At 42.9% G+C, this 16,377-nt stretch overlaps 1 protein-coding gene across 5 annotated transcripts in view; it reads left to right on the forward strand.

Annotated features, from left to right (window-relative positions):
• The window catches only part of atxn10 (ataxin 10), a 280,848-nt gene that overhangs the window by 210,912 nt on the left and 53,559 nt on the right, over window positions 1–16,377 (forward strand). For all 5 annotated transcript variants that reach the window (XR_005946489.1, XM_041216240.1, XM_041216241.1 and 2 more), the window contains one exon: window positions 9,781–9,844. Coding sequence is in view for 4 of the 5 variants with exons in the window: in XM_041216240.1 (XP_041072174.1) it covers window positions 9,781–9,844 (64 nt within the window). In the remaining variant the exon portion in view is untranslated. The remainder of the gene's footprint in view (window positions 1–9,780; window positions 9,845–16,377) is intronic.

A 16,377-nucleotide genomic window follows, 5' to 3' on the forward strand; every position in this document is an offset into this window, starting at 1 on the left:
ACCTATCATGTTAAATGTCTGCTTTAGGCCTAAAGAATAACATGGTCAGAGGTCAAGAATGATGATTCCCCAAGGATGAATTAAATGTGCCACTTCCATCAATGTGTTGATAAGCAATTACAAATGTTAATTAATGTGAATAAATGAAGGTTGTTGGAATTGATGCTGCGGATTGCAGTAAGTGAAATAAATTGAATGTACTCTTCAAAAGAGATTTTGTATTGGGAAGCATCCAGTCTGTGTGGGGCATGTTGGTGCATTGTAGAATACTGAGCTGAAGGTTAATCTTTTTTATCCCATTTGACAGTTTTAGGAAAAAATCAAATGCATAACTTCCTTTGAAATAAATTGTCAGAAAGCCTATTCACAATTATTTTAATCCAGAAGCATACTTTTGTCAAAATTTCTGGAGCTACTCCTATGATCTTGGCCTCAGAGGTGACATACTTGCTGATTATTTCTAAATTGTCAACTGTCCTAAAGCTAAGCTAAAATTAATTATAAATTTTGTATGCATCTCCATTCAATAATATCAACTCCATGATCTTAACCTTAAAAATGAATGCCATAAGTGTACAGCCTGCCATCTTGGCATCAGTGTCTTCGAGGCATCTAAGACTTATCCAGAAGCATTCTAAAACATCAACATATCTAAACATAGGACTCTTTGATGAAAATGGTACTCCCTGGTACCTGACTCATCATGTGCTTTATTAGAGAGGTAGCCAAGACTCTACATCAGCAGGAGCCACATATGTCATATTTCCCATGGGCACTCTGAGGCTAGATGAATGAACACGAGGCATTTCCCTCTTTTCATGGACCAGGATGCATTAAGCTGCATCCACATTGGCCTGTATGCTCCCCATCAGTCTCTTTGTCAACAGAAAGTGTTGGAAAAGGATACCACTTCTGAATATTCAACTTGATTGCAACCACAGGCAGCACATTCGGCAGATCATGAATCATTTGTGACGTAACAGTCCTCTGTGCTGGCTTTACACCAACCAGGACTCAAACTGGCTCATTGGTGAGAAGGGATAACCTCTTTGGACATGGCTGCTGTCAAGAACCCATAAACAGATGCGAAGCTGGCCTATAATGAGAGTCATACCACCACCAGAAATCTCATTGGCTATCACATGCTCATGCAACCATTTCACTGCCTGAACTGTCCTGGAGGAGGTTTGCCGTACAGTCCTAACCATGTTTCCAGATTTGTGTTCATGTGTTGCATGCTGTTTAACTCCTTTATACTGAAAGCTTAACCTGGGTGTCCAGAAATAGAAGAGATGTAAGAGCGGAAGCAGCGCACACACTAGTTCCCCAAAATGCTTCATCTGAACCTCCCCCCATCATAGTCCCAGCCTCTATCTGATTGCCTTCCTCCTGTCCTACCTCATAGGTCATACCTCAACAGCAACAGAAAGCAGAAATGTTACATCAGTGACTCGCTTTAGATTTGAATAACAGTTAACTGAAATAATAAAGAATCACCCTTTGCAAATTCACCAGTGCCGGTCTTAGCTATTTGATTACCTATTCTAGTGCTCGTAAAAGATGTAAGTCCAGTGTCTACAGCTTAGAAGATTACTGAAGTTCCATTGAGGATATTCCACATGGCCCTGAAGGCCCAGATACAGACTGCAGTTTCTTGACATGGGCTGTGTGTGGCCCAAATCACTACGTGACACTGACAAGGGTATTGGCAGAGTTATTGGTGGGGTGCAGGCATGCTGCCATGCAGTTTGTGTGGGGCGAAATAGAATGGAGAAGGGAAAAAAGTTAAAGTAAAAAGGATTGCTATGCAACATTTCCTCCAGTACTCTGATTTGCCCCCTGCCCATGATGCCCAGCATACCCTCTTCAAGTAGGGAGAGGATGTTCAGACAATCTCTGGTCACACCATCTACTGCCTCATATTGGATGTGACTCTCTCCTGCAAGAAGGAAGAGAGTAGAAGTGACAGCCTTCTGAGCTGTTTTGCAGGAGTGCCTGTTGTGGTCAAAGAATGCAGATGTGTGAAATATGTGAGGTGTAGGGAAGTAAGAGTGCAATCATGCAGTGAGAAGGAGATCAGAGTGTATGGGGAGCTTTCATAGTCACAGGGAGGCAAGTTTGGGCGCAAGCAGGGTGTTAGATCCCCCAAAAATATCGGATCTGGATGCTACTTCGCTACAAAGTCTGACAGGAATGAAAAGCAGACAGACCACCTGGCATTGACCTAGCCGTCAGAAATGACAACACACCCAGGCCTGTCAACCCTGCAAAGTCCTCCTTACTTACACATGGAGGCTTGTGCCAAAATTGGGAGAGAGTTGTCCCAAAGATTAGTCAAGCAACAGCCTGACGTAGTCATACTCATGGAATCATACATTACAATGTCCCAGACACCACCATCACCATCCCTGGGTAGGTCCTGTCCCACCAGCAGGATAAACCCAGCAGAGGTGGTGGAGTGACACGGTGGTATGCAGTCGGGAGTGAATTGCCCTGGGAGTCCTCTACATTGCCTCTTGATCCCAAGAAGTCTCATGGTATCAGGTCAAACATGGGCAAGAAATGTCCTGCTCATTACCATCCACCAACTCCACTCAGCTGACGAATCAGTACTTCTCCATGTTTGATGCCAGCAATTAACTCAAGTAAACAATTAGTTCTTATTTTACCAGGCCTTGTTGGTCATTTAGCTGAAGTCATGTGATTGCTTGGAAGAAAGTAGCCTGCTCACAGTCCACAGTGAATTTATAAACTTTTTTAAAAATCCAGGTCAGTTCCCAAGAAAGTCCAAATAATTAAATGTCCTTCCACTTTAAAAAAAATATATAGTTCTTGGAGATATGGATTTCTAACAACATTTAAAAATCTTACCCGACAGCTACACAGTGGTTCCCTGCTCACCTTCAGTCCCACTCGGGTGAAACCTAGAGGTGGACAGTATGTTGTCAGGATCTTTTTTTTCCTCTTTATTTGTTTTCTGGAACGTTGTCAGGGCCCATAGTTTTTACAGTGTCCAGTGCATTCAGCCATTTCTTGATATAACATGGAGTGATTTGAATTGACTGAAGACCGACATATGTGATGCTGGGGAGCTCAGGAGGAGGCCAAGATGGTTCATCCACTCATCCCTTCTGACCAAAGATGATTGCAAATGCTTCAGCCTTTTCCTTTTGTAGTGGTGTGCTGGGCCCCCCTATCATTGAGGATGGGGGGAACCTCCTCCCCATTAGTTGTTTAATTGTCCATCACCACTTGTTACTAGATGTGGCAGGACTGCAGAGCTTCAATCTGATCATTTGAGTGCACCACAGGGAGAGCTTCTCTTGTGAAACTGACAGGCTGGGAAGGCGTTGAACAGTGAAATTGAAGAGCGCTCCTACCATGACTTCTGATTTGAGAGGTTGTCCTCGAAAGTCCATGCGTAATTGGGCCATTGTAACCTTTGCTGGGGACCATTTATTTAGAAATCCTTTCTTTGACAGATCTAGTGTGTCACTTCTAATCTCCCTCACTCTTTGGCAGGTAATCCAGAGGTAGAATGCTAATGTCGCGGTTCAGTTAAAGAGCTGTTGAAGCTGTCAACAGGTTCCTGACCTGCTAATGGTCTCATGTTACGACAGTGACTTAAGTTCAGAAAATTCCACCCCATGAGTAGGAGGGGAGGTGGTGAAGTGTAATGCGGTGATTGTAGGAGCTAATTTAGTGTAGAAAAGAAAATTGTAAGACACAGCCCCTAATTTTCATTCAGATGGAATAGTGCAATATTTACCCAAAACAAAAACAGAATTACCTGGAAAAACTCAGCAGGTCTGGCAGCATCGGCGGAGAAGAAAAGAGTTGACGTTTCGAGTCCTCATGACCCTTTGACAGAACTTGAGTTCGAGTCCAAGAAAGAGTTGATATATAAGCTGGTTTAAGGTGTGTTGGGGGGGGGGGGGGGGGGGGGGCGGAGAGAGAGGTGGAGGGGGTTGGTTTGGTTGTAGGGACAAACAAGCAGTGATAGAAGCAGATCATCAAAAGATGTCAACAACAAGAGAACAAAAGAACACATAGGTGTTAAAGTTGGTGATATTATCTAAACGAATGTGCTAATTAAGAATGGATGGTAGGGCACTCAAGGTGTAGCTCAAGTGGGGGTGGGGAGAGCATAAAATATTTTAAAATATTTAAAAATAATGGAAATAGGGGGGAAAAGAAATATCTATATAATTTATTGGAAAAAAAAAGGAAGGGGGAAACAGAAAGGGGGTGGGGATGGGGGAGGGAGCTCAAGACCTAAAGTTGTTGAATTCAATATTCAGTCCGGAAGGCTGTAAAGTGCCTAGTCGGAAGATGAGGTGTTCTTTGCGTTGGACTTCACTGGAAAAATGCAGCAAGCCAAGGACAGACATGTGGGCAAGAGAGCAGGGTGGAGTGTTAAAATGGCAAGCGACAGGGAGGTTTGGGTCATTCTTGCAGACAGACCGCAGGTGTTCTGCAAAGCGGTCGCCCAGTTTACGTTTGGTCTCTCCAATGTAGAGGAGACCACGTTGGGAGCAACGAATGCAGTAGACTAAGTTGGGGGAAATGTAAGTGAAATGCTGCTTCACTTGAAAGGAGTGTTTGGGCCCTTGGACGGTGAGGAGAGAGGAAGTGAAGGGGCAGGTGTTGCATCTTTTCCGTGGGCATGGGTGGTGCCATAGGAGGGGGTTGAGGAGTAGGGGGTGATGGAGGGTGGACCAGGGTGTCCCGGAGGGAGCGATCCCTACGGAATGCCGACAGGGGGGGTGAAGGGAAGATGTGTTTGGTGGTGGCATCATGCTGGAGTTGGCGGAAATGACGGAGGATGATCCTTTGAATGCGGAGGCTGGTGGGGTGATAAGTGAGGACAAGGGGGACCCTATCATGTTTCTGGGAGGGAGGAGAAGGCGTGAGGGCGGATGCGCGGGAGATGGGCTGGACACGGTTGAGGGCCCTGTCAATGACCAGGGGTGGAAAATCTCGGTTAAGGAAGAAGGAGGACATGTCAGAGGAATTGTTTTTGAAGGTAGCATCATCGGAACAGATGCGACGGAGGCGAAGGAACTGAGAGAATGGGATGTAGTCCTTACAGGAAGCGGGGTTTGATTGCCACTGCTCTTCAAGAACTGCCTACCTCCTTGAAGAAGTTCTGTTCTTTTCTGCGACAAGATTTCCGTACCTCTCTTTTGCCTTGCTCACCTTCATTGCTTTCCATTTCCCTCCTGGTGTTTGACAAGGTGTTTACTAAAACCCGCTTTCACAGCCGTATCTCCTTTCTCAGTGACTGTCTCCGTCTCCGACTTACCCCACGTGGATTTCAACTGAAATTCTACCCCTCATGTTTCGAACCCACCCAGGATTACAGGTATCTCCGGGACATAAAACGTTTCTCGGACTGCTGTTCCCGTCACATTCTGAAATCCACACTCAGTGCCATGCACCGCCATATGAACACACTCGGCCTCTCCCTCCAGCAGCACCGCCGTACCCTTTTTCAAAGCTGCGCGTGCCCCAAGTTTCATTTTATTCTTCAGCTCATCCGACGCCTCAACAAGAAACTTTTTCTCTTTCTCTCAAGTGCTAAGGAACACAAGCTCCAACAACTCATCGACACCAACACCCATCTAGAACCCTCCACCCCTGCCTGTCCCTCCGTCCCCACCCCATCTTCCAATCCCAACCCCAGCCGTGTATTCACTATACCCCCTACCTTCCCCTCTCCGATGCTGAACGTTCAGTGTTCAGCAAAGGACTTAGTTTCATACCCTTACGCCTTCACCTCAATGAATTTCAGGCTCGGCATGATGCTGAACTCTTCTTCCGCCGTCTTCGTCTCCGGGCTCACTTCTTTGGGCAGGAGTCCTCTCCCAGTTCAATGGATCCTTTTACCCATCTCCAATATTCTCCCTCCACCTGGACCCCTCCCTCTGGATTCTTACCTTCTCTTGATCTTTTCATTGAGAACTGTCGGCGCGACATTAGTCGTCTCAATTTCTCTGCTCCTCTCACCCATTCTAACCTGTCTCTCTCTGAACTTACTGCACTCCATTCTCTCAGGTCCAACCCAGACATTGTCATCAAACCCGCTGACAAGGGTGGTGCTGTTGTTGTCTGGTGCACTGACCTCTACCTCGCGAAGGCTGAGCGTCAACTCGCAGACACTTCCTCCTACCTCTCCCTGGACCATGAACCCACCACTGAACATCAAGCCATTGTTTCCAGGTCTGTCACTGACCTCATCTCCTCTGCGGATCTTCCTCCCACAGCTTCCAACCTGATAGTCGCCCAACCTCGGACGGCCCGCTTCTACCTCCTACCCAAAATCCACAAACAGAACTGTCCCGGTAGACCGATCGTGTCAGCTCGCTCCTGCCCCACAGAACTCATCTCTCGTTATCTTGACTCCCTTCTCTCTCCCCTTGTCCAGTCCCTTCCCACCTACATCCGTGATTCCTCTGACACCTTACGTCACATCAACAATTTCCAGTTCCCTGGCCCCAACCGCTTCCTCTTCACCATGGACGTCCAATCCCTCTACACCTCCATCCCCCACCAGGATGGTCTGAGGGCCCTTAGCTTCTTCCTCGAACAGAGGCCCGAACAATCCCCATCCACCACTACTCTCCTCCGTCTGGCTGAACTTGTTCTCACGCTGAACAATTTCTCCTTCAACTCCTCTCACTTCCTCCAAAGAAAAGGTGTGGCTATGGGTACCCGCATGGGCCCCAGCTATGCCTGTCTCTTTATGGGGTATGTGGAACATTCCTTGTTCCAGTCCTACTCCGGCCCCCTTCCACAACTCTTTCTCCGGTACATCGATGATTACTTCGGTGCTGCTTCATGCTCTTGTCGGGACTTGGAAAAATTTATTAATTTTGCTTCCAATCTCCACCCCTCCATCATTTTCACATGGTCCATCTCTGACACTTCCCTTCCCTTCCTTGACCTCTCTGTCTCAATCTCTGGTGATAGACTGTCCACCAATATCCATTACAAACCCACCGACTCCCACAGCTACCTCGACTACAGCTCCTCACACCCCGCTTCCTGGAAGGACTCCATCCCATTCTCTCAGTTCTTTCGCCTCCATCGCATCTGTTCCGATGATGCTACCTTCAAAAACAGTTCCTCTGACATGTCCTCCTTCTTCCTTAACCGAGGTTTTCCACCCACGGTCGTTGACAGGGCCCTCAACCGTGTTCAGCCCATCTCCCGCGCATCCGCCCTCACGCCATCTCCTCCCTCCCAGAAACATGATAGGGTCCCCCTTGTCCTCACTTATCACCCCACCAGCCTCCGCATTCAAAGGATCATCCTCCGTCATTTCCGCCAACTCCAGCATGATGCCACCACCAAACACATCTTCCCTTCACCCCCCCCATCGGCATTCCGTAGGGATCGCTCCCTCCGGGACACCCTGGTCCACTCCTCCATCACCCCCTACTCCTCAACCCCCTACTATGGCACCACCCCATGCCCACGCAAAAGATGCAACACCTGCCCCTTCACTTCCTCTCTCCTCACCGTCCAAGGGCCCAAACACTCCTTTCAAGTGAAGCAGCATTTCACTTACATTTCCCCCAACTTAGTCTACTGCATTCGTTGCTCCCAATGTAGTCTCCTCTACATTGGAGAGACCAAACGTAAACAGGGCGACCGCTTTGCAGAACACCTGCGGTCTGTCCGCAAGAATGACCCAAACCTCCCTGTCGCTTGCCATTTTAACACTCCACCCTGCTCTCTTGCCCACATGTCTGTCCTTGGCTTGCTGCATTGTTCCAGTGAAGCCCAACACAAACTGGAGGAACAACACCTCATCTTCCGACTAGGCACTTTACAGCCTTCCGGACTGAATATTGAATTCAACAACTTTAGGTCTTGAGCTCCCTCCCCCATCCCCACCCTCTTTCTGTTTCCCCCTTCCTTTTTATTCCAATAAATTATATAGATTTTTCTTTTCCCACCTATTTCCATTATTTTTAAATATTTTAAAATCTTTTATGCTCTCCCCACCCCCACTAGAGCTACACCTTGAGTGCCCTACCATCCATTCTTAATTAGCACATTCGTTTAGATAATATCACCAACTTTAACACCTATGTGTTCTTTTGTTCTATTGTTGTTGACATCTTTTGATGATCTGCTTCTATCACTGCTTGTTTGTCCCTACAACCAAACCAACCCCCTCCACCTCTCTCTCTCTCTCTCTCTCTCTCTCCGCACCCCCCCACACACCTTAAACCAGCTTATATTTCAACTCTTTCTTGGACTCAAACTCAAGTTCTGTCGAAGGGTCATGAGGACTCGAAACGTCAACTCTTTTTTCTCCGCCGATGCTGCCAGACCTGCTGAGTTTTTCCAGGTAATTCTGTTTTTGTTTTGGATTTCCAGCATCCGCAGTTTTTTTGTTTTTATCTCAATATTTACTCAACCTTTCTTGAACCTTCAATGACGCACACTTAAAATGGAGAATTGTGGGTGATGAGGCAATCAGCAATGCTGTGGTTGATTGGCTGCCATTGTCAGCATCTTCTGTGATAATTCCTTACCCCTTCAGAGAAACGCTGGCCCCTCCTTGGTGCCACCCTGCGTAGCACAGATGAGATCAGGAACTCAGCAGGAGAGGTGATTCAGTTTACATCCTTTTCTTCTCTGGTGTGTATAGTGCCAAGCTGTTGTTTACTTGAGCAGCAACTTGCACATTGCTGCTCTTAAGAGGAGAGAGAACAAATCTATGCAGCAGGAGCTTCTATTTCATTTTTTCTGGATTTTCATTTTGATTAATCTCTTTGTTAATGCACTTTGTCTCATTACTCTTAACTGCAGGTGACATCAAAGTCCATAGGTGCAGTGACTCACATTGAAGCTTTACTGAAATCTAGTCACTCTCTGTCCATAAAGCAGACAGGCAGATGATTAACAACACCGATCAAACATGAGTTTTACATAAATTTATCATTCAGGGGTGGGTAAACTCACTGTACTATTTTAATAGCTAATGGCGTCTCAACATTAATGTGATTGTGATGCTGCAATTAATTTAAGTATACAGCTGGATAGAGTTTAAGAACTTGATTTTAACTTGTAAAGTCATGTGAATTGAGCTATGCAAGAGCTTGTCCAGAGAACAACTGCAATCTGGAATATTTCAAGAAAGAGAATGGCTTATCATCTTATACCTGAATTCTCTCTCTCATTGTTTGATCTTTAGGTTTATTTTTTTTTTTTACAGCTTTTTAATTCCCAAAACACTTCATTTTTGTGTTAGGATTTTTCTCCCCTCCATTTGTTAATTTTCACAACTTATCGCACCAACATACTGTAGTATGGAATGGAAGGTATGAACTTGTATCTGCAGTTTCCTCATGTAGTCAACTGCCATAATTGATTGAAGCACTGGAAACTGGGCAGCAGCTGCTTGGACAAGAATTGAGTGAGAATATTCTGAATAAATCCACTCAGCCAATCACTGGCACTTTAACACCAGCTATCATCCCTACTAAGGAGGGGGGAGAAAGGGTGGAAAAGTGCCCTAGAGCACCAGATATTACTAAAAATGGTTGACAGAGACAAGGGAGAATTGACCACTTACCTGCCCATTCAACCCAACAATGGTATTTCCCACTGCTTAGGAAGGGAAAGAGAAATAATTTGAAGGTCTGACATGCTCCTCAGTTTCTCTGTGTTATAGAATAGCCTAACTAATGCCTGGAAAATCACAATTAGAAGCAATGCTGTGTTAGATTTGAGTTTAACCTTTTCTTCTTCTGCTCTGTACAGGTCCGAGAATTGGGTGGCATTCCACTTATCCTGGACAACTGCAGCATCGATGACAACAACCCTTGTATCCTTTACTGCAATACCCTCTTCTTTTGATCCACTACATCACCTAAGCCAAGTATTTCCTTTCATACTGCTGCCCCATAAGAGAGAGAAGTATTTCAGAATTTAAAATTCTTGTCCCTATTGTCTTTCATTTCTCCAGAATAATGTCATGAAATGTAACAGCTAAATGAAATATGGCTCAGCTTTTAGCACTCCCGCCACTGTGTCACCACTGTGTTCAAGTCACACTTTAGACCTTGAGCGCAAAAATCCAGGCTGGCTCTCCAGTGCAGTACTGAGGGAGTGCTGCGCTGCCGGAGATTCCATCTTTCAGACAAGGCTTTAATTTGAGGCCTCATCTGCCCCCTTAATCAATGCACAAGATTCTGTGGCACTATGTTGAAGAAGAATATGGGTGTTATCCCCAATGCCCTGGTCAATATTTATCCCTCAATCGACATCACAATAACAAAAAATTAGCTGGTAATTATTATATTGCTGTTTGTGGCAGCTTGCTATATGCAAGTTATTTGCCGTGTTACCTACATTGCAGCAGTGACTGGACTTCAAAAGTACTTCATTGGCTGTAAAGCACTTTGAGACATCCAGTGACATGAAAGACACTATATAAATGTAAGTATTTCTAATACTAACAAACTTACTAGAGACTTTTTATTCTGCTTTAACTTTTTTTATATGTTTTTACAATATTGAAAAAGTCCTTTTCTGGTATCAAAAGACTGGCATTTTGTTGAAATCTGCAATGCAGAAAATACACGAATGGAAACACTGCAGAGAGTGGTTGCCCTATATACAAGGTCTAGGCTTAGGGTGCATAATTAGATGGAGTAAGCTGTGATGTGTGCCTGAAATTCCAAGATACTATAAGCCACTCTTTTTTTGTAAAATAAAAAAATGTTGGAGAGATCCTTTGTCTTTACCAGCCAAAAATATATTTCTTCAAATCTAGCTCCATTCAATTTTGTATGGAGTGAGGGAAATGTTCATCACGTTTCACATGGTTTATCTCTTGGAAATGGAGCAACTCCCCTTTGGAATAAAGCTTTTGCTTTGTTGTCTTAGCTCAAGGCTCTCCAATCTCAATTTAATGAGAGGAAAATACTGCAGATGTTGAAATAAAGGCAGGAAATGCTGGACAAACTCACTAAAATCACCTTTATTCATCAAGAAATTAGCTTTCCTCACCCTTTGGTTTCCCTAGCTCTGAAGAAGAGTCACACAAACTCAACGTTAGTTCTGTTTCTCTCTCTACGGATGCTACCAGACCTGTTGCATTTTTCCAGCATTTTCTGTTTTTATCTCAATTTAGTGACAAGCCTTGGTTGCCACTCCTGTACTAATAAGGAGGAAAAAATCAGGATTAATGAAATGAACAATATAGGTATTCTTAATTGTGGACTTGCACATGTGACTCTTGTATTTATTTACCTCTTATTATGCACCAATTAATAGTTTATTTTTAGTTCTCATGGACACAAACTGGTGGAGTAGAGAAAATGGAATAATGCCTAACTCTTGGTCCGATGGTCAATCTCACTTGCTGTGCTGTTGGTCGTATAATTGAGAGCTTAACTATTGCCTGTATCCATGTGGTCCAGTTTCACTTTATAGTGATATGTTGGTGATTCATTGTTACTTTGTGTTTGGATGGCCAGTGTGAGAGTTGAAACCTTTTTTTTAGTACTTCTTCAAATCTTGAACAGAATGGCTAATTTGTATTGACCTCAAGTAGTTAGCCCAAAAACATTTATTCACTAAAATCACCTTTATTCACCACGAAATTAGCTCTCCTCATCCTTTAGTTTCCACAGACAATAAATAATTGCCTGACCATTCAACAAGGGAAATTAGTGAGTGACTCTGTGTCATGTTGAGGCTGTCTGGAGAGCTCAAGTTGTACTTCTGAATATAAAAAGTGCACAAATATGTAATTAATGAGGTAATGAACAGAAAGCAAACAAAAGGAACATGTTCAAGCCTTGCATCTTTCTTGAATTTCCCGGGGGCTTGGGGAGCCTAAAGTTCCCGTTATTTTCTCCACGGCACGCCTTGGCCAATCAGAGTCAACTTGCACCCTTTTCTCCTGTAGTATAAGCTGCTGGGATAATTTGAAATTGGCATTCTTGCATTTGACCTGATGAGTGCAAGATGAAAAGCTTAGGTAACATTTCTCTCTCTTCAGCAATATTCAAGTTCCATACTACCAAATCTCTGTTTAGAAATAATGAAGTATTGTATGATGAAGCAAACTTGCAAACAAGGCAGTCTGGTACCTAAGATAGCGTAAGTACGTTGACAATGCAACAACAAACTTCGTTCCTTCATAGAAGCAAATACAGTCACCGAGCACAGTGGAGTTAACAAAAGGCTCGGTTGAATAAGGTGATTTATGATGGTGTTTAAAGTAGAAAGAGGATTAGACAGGAAACCATTGATTACAATTTTTAGACGTGTAAACTGACAGAACAAAGCACAAGCAAGATAGTCAGTCTTGTGAGTTGTGGGAATCTGCTGTGAATACCTTTGACCTGGAAGCAGTACAGTAAATGAAATTTGTAATTTCTTCAAAATGTTCATGACAAACAGGGAGTCTCCCCACTGTCACCAAGAGGGTGAATTGGCAGATGGAAAGCTATAGAGATTTCTTGCTTGAGGGTAAAGTGTCCCCATGTTCATCAAGTGAGGCAGGCAAATTGATTATTATCCTTAGAGATATAGGATCAGCACAGTCACTGTTGGCAGGCATCATGAAGCTCTCTCCAGAAAGTTTGCTGAATAAAAGTATTGATTCGGGTATTGATCGAAATTGTTTACCTATTCCTTTGTGGAAGGTTAACTTAAAATTTGGCTTAGTCACTGGTCCTGTTACTGTGGATGTCATTCCAACATTACTCACTGAAGGTGTTGATTTCTTGAGGAAACCATTTGGCTGGGGATAAGGTATTGCCATCTTCCATGGTTTCAGGAATGCTTTCTGAGGCTGATGAAACTGAGATTGTACAGGAAAAGCTGAGTAACTTAAACGAATCCATGACATTCTGTAAACCTTATTAAAAAATAATAATGTTCAGATTAAAGATGTGTCCAAAGAGTCTGAGTTAAAAATGACCTTGGAACATCAGGCTGAAAAGGAAAAGTTAATGACAGTTAGCAACAATGTACAGCCGGCTGAATTAAAAATGCAGAAAAAGTATGAGCAAGGTGAGGCGAAGCAGGTAGCAACAGCACTGGAAACTAATGATGGAAAGAAGGAAATCCTTTGAAGGAGAGTGGAAAAGCTGAGTCCATTGCTGACACAATAGAGCTGTGAGGAAGAGTAAGTGTTCTTGAATGTAAATTAAAACTTCAAAACAAAGAGACAATAGCTGTTGCTAAAAATAAATTAGACAAAGCTCAAACATTGGTGGAAGAAAGCAAAAAGAAATCAAGAAAATTCATGCACTTAATAAAAAGGAATATCAAGCTTTTGTAGCTGAACATCAACATAATCTTAACAAATTTCTTAAGACAGCTGAAGAGGTTTCTACTTGGCAGATTAATGAACTGCTTGCACAAAAGGAGGCAGTGTTACACCTGCGATTCCTGGAAAAGAAAACCAAAGGGTTAGATCATGGCGAAGGACTGGGAGTTAAAAGTGATCCTGAATTTAAACATGGGAGTTGATGACAGAGGTAGAACTAGGAATTGAGGTCCTTCTGAAAGAATTTGAGCCAGGGTCCAAATTTAAATGCAAGAGTCCACATGTAATAATTTCTGGATTTTTGCCTGAGCCACTTGCCAATTATCATGGGGACGGATGGATTAGAATGTTAAATGTGTGGCTGGAAGAATAATATGAAAGGTAGGGGTTTTGATTCATGGGGCCCCACTTCTGGGGAAAGGAAATGCTGTTCATTTGGGGCAAGCTTCATTTGTACAGGGCCTAGGACCAGTGTCCTGCCGAACCATACAGCTCAGGTTAGGGCTTTAAGCTAATAAAGTAGAGGATGATGGGATGATTGAGCAAAGGATAACTTCAAATGCAGTAAGAGAAAAGTCAAGGTTTTAGAGCAGAATTATGATTTCGACAAAAATAAGCAAAGTGGCTCTGGAGGGGACATAGGGCTTAACAAAGACAATAGGGTATGAGTGACAAAGATAACATCAGGGAAAAATGAAAAAAAGTTAAAGCCAAGGGTACTATATCTGAATGCACTAAACATTCACAAAAACTAGATTAATTAATATCCCAGATAGAAATAACTGGGTTCAATCTAGTAGCCATCACAGAGACGTAGTTGCAGCTTGACCAAGGTTGGGAACTAAATATTCCAGGATACTTGACTTTCAGAAGAGACAGGCAAAATTGGGGTGGGACTGTGGGCGACTGCCTCCTCATTAGCCCTAATGATAATGGATGGGTTAAATACAATAGAGAGAAAGGATCTTAACTCAGAAAATCAGTTTGGGTGGAGCTAAAACATAACAAGCAGCAGGAAACACTAGTGACACTAGTTTGTAAGCCCCCTAACAACAGTTATAGTGTCAGGCAGATGTAAATCAGGAAATTAGAGCTGCATATAACAAAGTTAATTAATAAACTTTTAGCATAGGAGTATCTGGGGTAGAATGATCAAAATATGACAATCTTTTATTGCTTTTGAGTGTGATTTAGTTAATTCCAAAACAAGGATCTTCAATCGGAACAAAGCAAATTACATAGATGCAAGGAACGAGTTGGCTAAGATAGTTTAAAAAACTAGATTAAATGATATGACAATGGCAAATATTTAAAGAATTAGTTCAAAATTTGCAACCATTTCACATTTCCTTAAGGAATAAAAAAGCCCACAGGAAAAGTTACCCAACCTTAGCTAACAAGAGAAGTTGTTAGCATTAGATTAAAGAAGGAGGCTCATAATGTTACCAAAAAAAAGTATGATCCCTGAAGATTGAGGTTTTGAGAATTCGGTGAAGGAGTACCAAGAAATTGATAAAAGAAAGAAATAATAGAATATGAGGCTAAACTAGCAAGAAGAATAAAATAGATTGTAAAAGCTTCTTTAGGTATGTAAAAAGGAAGAGATTAACAAAAGAATGTGTCTTTTGCAAGCAGGGACAGGAGAAATTGGAATGGTGAAAGAAATGAAAAAAAAATTAACAAATATTTTATAATTGTCTCCACAGTAAAAAGCACAAAAGGCATTCTGAAAATAGAGGAGAACCAGGGGCCTAGTGAGAATAAGGAACCTAGAGAAATTAGTAGTATTCAAGAAATAATGCTAAAGAAATTAATTAGACTAAAAGCTGACAAATCTCTCTGACCTGATGGTGTATGTCCAAGGTTTACTTATGACTGCAGAAATAGTGGATGCGTTGCTTTTGATCTTCCAGAATTCCCTAAATTTTAGAATAGTTGCCATAGATTGGAAGGTAGTAAACATTATTCTGTTATTCAAGAAAGGAATCACGGAGCCATTATGGCGTAGATGGAGGTAATTCAGCCCATCAAGTCCATATTGGCTGTCTGTAGAGCAATTGTTCATCATCTTCGCTTCCATCACCCTTTTAGGCAGTTAGTTTCAGGTCATTGCTGCATGAGAAAGGACTTCCTCTCATCTCCTTTGCATCTTTTGCCCAAAACTTTAAATCTATGTCCCCTTGTCCTTGTACCATCAGCAAATGGGAACAGCTTTTCATTGTCTACCTTATTGAAACCTGTCTCAATCTGTACCAAATCTCTCCTCTGCTCCTAGGAGAATGACCCCAGCTTCTAACTTTGTAGCTAAAACCCCTCATCTATGGAACAATTCTGGTAAATCTCCTCTGCACCCTGTCAAGGACCCTTCACATTCTTCCTAAAGTGTAATGACCAGAAGAACTGGATGCACTACTCTAGTTGTGGCCTAACTAAAGCTTTATAAAGGTTCAGCATAATTTCCCTGCTTTTGTACTCAATATTTCTGTTGATGAAACTCAAGATCCCATACACTTTACTAACCTCTCTTGATACTTCCTGCCACCTGATGCTCCCCTGGATTGTAACAGACCAAAATGGAGAAGATTTATTCGGGAAGGCACCGAATGCATCGAGAGACTTTGTCTGGAGCATGCTGAGACAAAGTTGTGACATCGGAGAGAGCACCTGGATGTCCTTGTACATAATCATAAAAAGGTAACATCCCAGTACAGCAAGCAATTGGAAAAGCAAATGATATGTTAGCCTTTATTGAAATATAAGAGCAAAGAAGCCTTCCAACAATTCTATAGAGCCTTGGTGAGACCCCACCTGGAGTACTGTATACAGTTTTGGTCTCCTTACCTAAGGAAGAATATAGTAACCTTGGAGGGAGTGCAACAAAAGTTCACTAGACAGATTCCTGGGATGAAGGGATTATCCTCTGAGGAGGAATTGAGTACATTAGGCAATCTGCCTAGAGTTTAGAAAAATAAGAGGTAATCTCATTGAAACAGATAAAATTCCTAAGAGGCTTGACAGTGTTGACACCGGGAGGATATTTTCCCTGGCTATGGAATCTAAAACTTGGAGTA

The sequence above is a fragment of the Carcharodon carcharias genome, chromosome 21 (genome assembly GCF_017639515.1).
Source record: "Carcharodon carcharias isolate sCarCar2 chromosome 21, sCarCar2.pri, whole genome shotgun sequence".
Taxonomy (NCBI): Eukaryota; Metazoa; Chordata; class Chondrichthyes; order Lamniformes; family Lamnidae; genus Carcharodon; species Carcharodon carcharias.